At 46.2% G+C, this 3,016-nt stretch overlaps 2 protein-coding genes across 3 annotated transcripts in view; one reads left to right on the top strand and one right to left on the bottom strand.

The window, feature by feature from the left end:
• SYN1 (synapsin I) overlaps positions 1 to 3,016 on the top strand; it is a 43,722-nt gene that overhangs the window by 27,671 nt on the left and 13,035 nt on the right. The gene's annotated exons all lie outside the window — the stretch shown is intronic.
• TIMP1 (TIMP metallopeptidase inhibitor 1) overlaps positions 1,974 to 3,016 on the bottom strand; it is a 3,513-nt gene continuing 2,470 nt past the window's right edge. The window contains exons 5-6 of the mRNA XM_024749602.1: positions 2,940 to 3,016; positions 1,974 to 2,247 (exon numbers count right to left, since the gene is read on the bottom strand). The exon at positions 2,940 to 3,016 is cut by the window's right edge and continues 61 nt beyond it. Coding sequence (XP_024605370.1) covers positions 2,077 to 2,247; positions 2,940 to 3,016 — 248 coding nt within the window. The 3' untranslated portion in view covers positions 1,974 to 2,076. The remainder of the gene's footprint in view (positions 2,248 to 2,939) is intronic.

The raw sequence follows: 3,016 nt of genomic DNA on the forward strand, positions 1-3,016 counted from the left end.
TATTTTACTCTTATAAGAGATCATGTCTTCAGCCTTCTATTGGAGTGGGGATTGGTATTTGGGGTGTGTCTGGTGTTCTCACAGCTTCTCATGCAGACTTTCAACTAATCTCTTTTTTAAACTCCACCTTCACCCCTACATCCAGAGAGAACTTGTGCCCTAATCATTTCCTTTGGTGGGCGCTCTACAGTATAACTGGGGTTGGTCCTCAGATTTCACCACTACTGGCATAGGAAGTGTCCAAGGCTGGAGAGTGAGACGTAGGTGTCGGTATTGAAAAAAGGAAGGGTTGTTCGTGTAGAAATCTACCTCTTCATCTGTCATTGGGGGGTGTGGAGAGATGTTTCAACATACAGGGTAATATATTGGGAGCTGTTCCAGCAGGGAGATTTTCCAACTAGAGATATCTAAGGATGGGGAAATGTGTCAATGGGGGGAGTCAATCAAGAGGAGCTATATGGATGGATGGGGTTTTATGAATGGAAAGGTTTTAAAGTGGGCTTATCAATGAGGTACATATCAATGGTGGGTATTTCTGAATAGGAAGATTGACAATGAGAGCATTTTGATGGGCATGTCTGAATGGGAAGATATGCCAGTAGAATACATGGGAAGATTTGTCAATAGAAGTTGTCAATGAGAATTATGTCATAAAAAGGTATTTATGAATAGAGAGATTTGTCAACTGAGTGGTCATAGGAGATATGCCAATGGATTAGGTAATTATGAAGAGAGATATTTGTCACGGGGGTCCATGAGTGGGTGATAGATTACTGCTGGGTATTTGTGAATGGGGATATTTGTCAATGGAAGGGGTCTTCAATGGAGATATGTCAATGGGATATTTATGAATAAAGAGGGTAGCTCAACAGAGGTATTTGTTAGTGGGGTATTTGTGAAAGAGGTATTTGTACAATGAAGAGAGGGGACTTTTCAAAGGAAACATTTACCAAGGGCTTAGAGATTTGTCACCTGTAGTTTTGGCAACAATAGAGATTTATAAATGTGGTGATTTGTCCACAGTGAGGATTTTATAGTGGGGAACGTTATCACTGGGGAAGGGGTTGTCCTCAGAAGTCTTTTTAAATGTTGGTATTTTTAAGTGGGGTGAGTTGCACACTGGGAAGCAGTGTAAAAGTTTCATAGTAATAAGAAAAAACAAATGAGCATATTAAATATTTGTAACATCTGTGGGCGAGATTATCAGGATCACGAGTTAAACTAAGGTTTCCAGGGTGCATTCAATTATTACTACTGATATTATACATTATTTCCAATATTGTAAATTATCATTCCTGACATTTAATGTGATTTTCAATATTGTAAATAATCATTAGTGAGAAGAATGATCACTACTAAAGTTACACATTAAATTACATTTATCTTACTACTACTAACTAATACTTGTAAGTGCTATGTGCCTAACACAGTTCCAGGCACTTTACACATAAAGTTACATTGTCCCTAGGAGTTAGGCATTCATTTTATACCAACTTTACAGATATGGAAACTGAGGCATAAAGAGATAATATGATCTCCCCAAGGTCTCAGAGCTAGTACATGGAAGGGGCAGGATTTGACTGCAAATGACCTGGCTCTAGTGTTTAGGCTCTTAACCACTACACTACACTGCCAGTCTAGAAATTAAAATCACTGTTAGTAATCTTACACAGGAAGTTATTGTTATGAGAGTTTCATGTGTTTTGACCCCCCCCCCCAAATACCCAATGAATGAATGCACCCATTAATCATCCTCCAACCCTAGCACAGACCTCGGAAGGATTCTGGGTAGGGACTGTGAGACCCATTTTTTCAGGGAGAAGTACTGAAGGTTGGGTGAGGGTAGGGCCAGCCCCCAGGCTACCCATGGAGCTGGACCCCATGCCACACCCCCTCAGCATTGGTCCCAGGGTGCTCCCACCAGGTCATCTGACATAGGTTTGTTCCCAGACACACTACACAGGGACACTGCCTGCTGAGTGGTAGTTCTTTATTGCATTGTCTTGGAGAAAGAAAGGCGGGAGTGGGAATGGGGGTGAACACTGTGCAGGCTTCAGCTTCTGCTGGGGGCAGGATTCAGGCCATCTGGGGCCGCAAGGACTGCCAGGTGCACAACCCTGGCTCCCGGGGCAGGCAGGCAAGGTGGCGGCTCTGGAAGCCCTTGTCAGAGCCTGTGAGAAGCTGGTCCGTCCACAAGCAATGAGTGTCACTCTGCAGTTTGCAGGGGATGGATGAACAGGGAAACACCTGGAGGAGGGGAGGGAGACACATCTCTGAGGGCTTCTCCTCCTGCCCCTACCTCCCCTCCAGAGGATAACTTTCTGCTCCTCAGATTTTAACTTGGAGCTGCTGGGGAGACCTGGTGTCACCCCACCTTGGGTACAGACTCAAGAACACTCCCTCCCATTGTGGGGAACAGTCATTGGGCTTGAGGAGGTGACAGCAATCCAGGGAAATGATCAGCTTCCCGGAATGGTGTTGGGGGAACAGTCAGGCAGGTCTCCTGGGAACCTGTCCCATTGGATAGGGAACAGCTGGCAGTAGCAGGGAACAATCGGTGGGCAGGAAACTTAAGCATAAGGAGACGTGGGGCTCAGAGATAGTCACTGGGGTCAGAGGACATTCAGGGCCATCAGGGAGCAGTCTTGGAACAGAGTGGCCGAGCAGTCACAAGGGGGAGTCAGAGGGACAGGAAGCAGCCAGAAAGTCCAGGAAACAGCGGATTCCCAGGTATCAGACACAGGGCCAAGGAACAAGCAGAATGTCCAGGGGAACAGTCTCAGATTTGAGGGAACAGCAAGAGAGATCAAGGACATCCCTAGGGTTTGGGAAGCAGCCATAGGGACAAGGAATAGTCAGAGGGAACCAAAAACAAGCCATGGTTTAGGGAAGAGCCCAAGGACTGCTCTCCAGGCGGCGGGCAATGTCCAGGCACTCACTGTGCATTCCTCACAGCCAGCAGCATAGGTCTTGGTGAAGCCCCGGCGCTGAGCGGAGCTCAGACTGTTCCAAGGAG

This window comes from Neophocaena asiaeorientalis, unplaced genomic scaffold, assembly GCF_003031525.2.
Source record: "Neophocaena asiaeorientalis asiaeorientalis breed wild unplaced genomic scaffold, Neophocaena_asiaeorientalis_V1.1 scaffold1052, whole genome shotgun sequence".
Taxonomy (NCBI): Eukaryota; Metazoa; Chordata; class Mammalia; order Artiodactyla; family Phocoenidae; genus Neophocaena; species Neophocaena asiaeorientalis.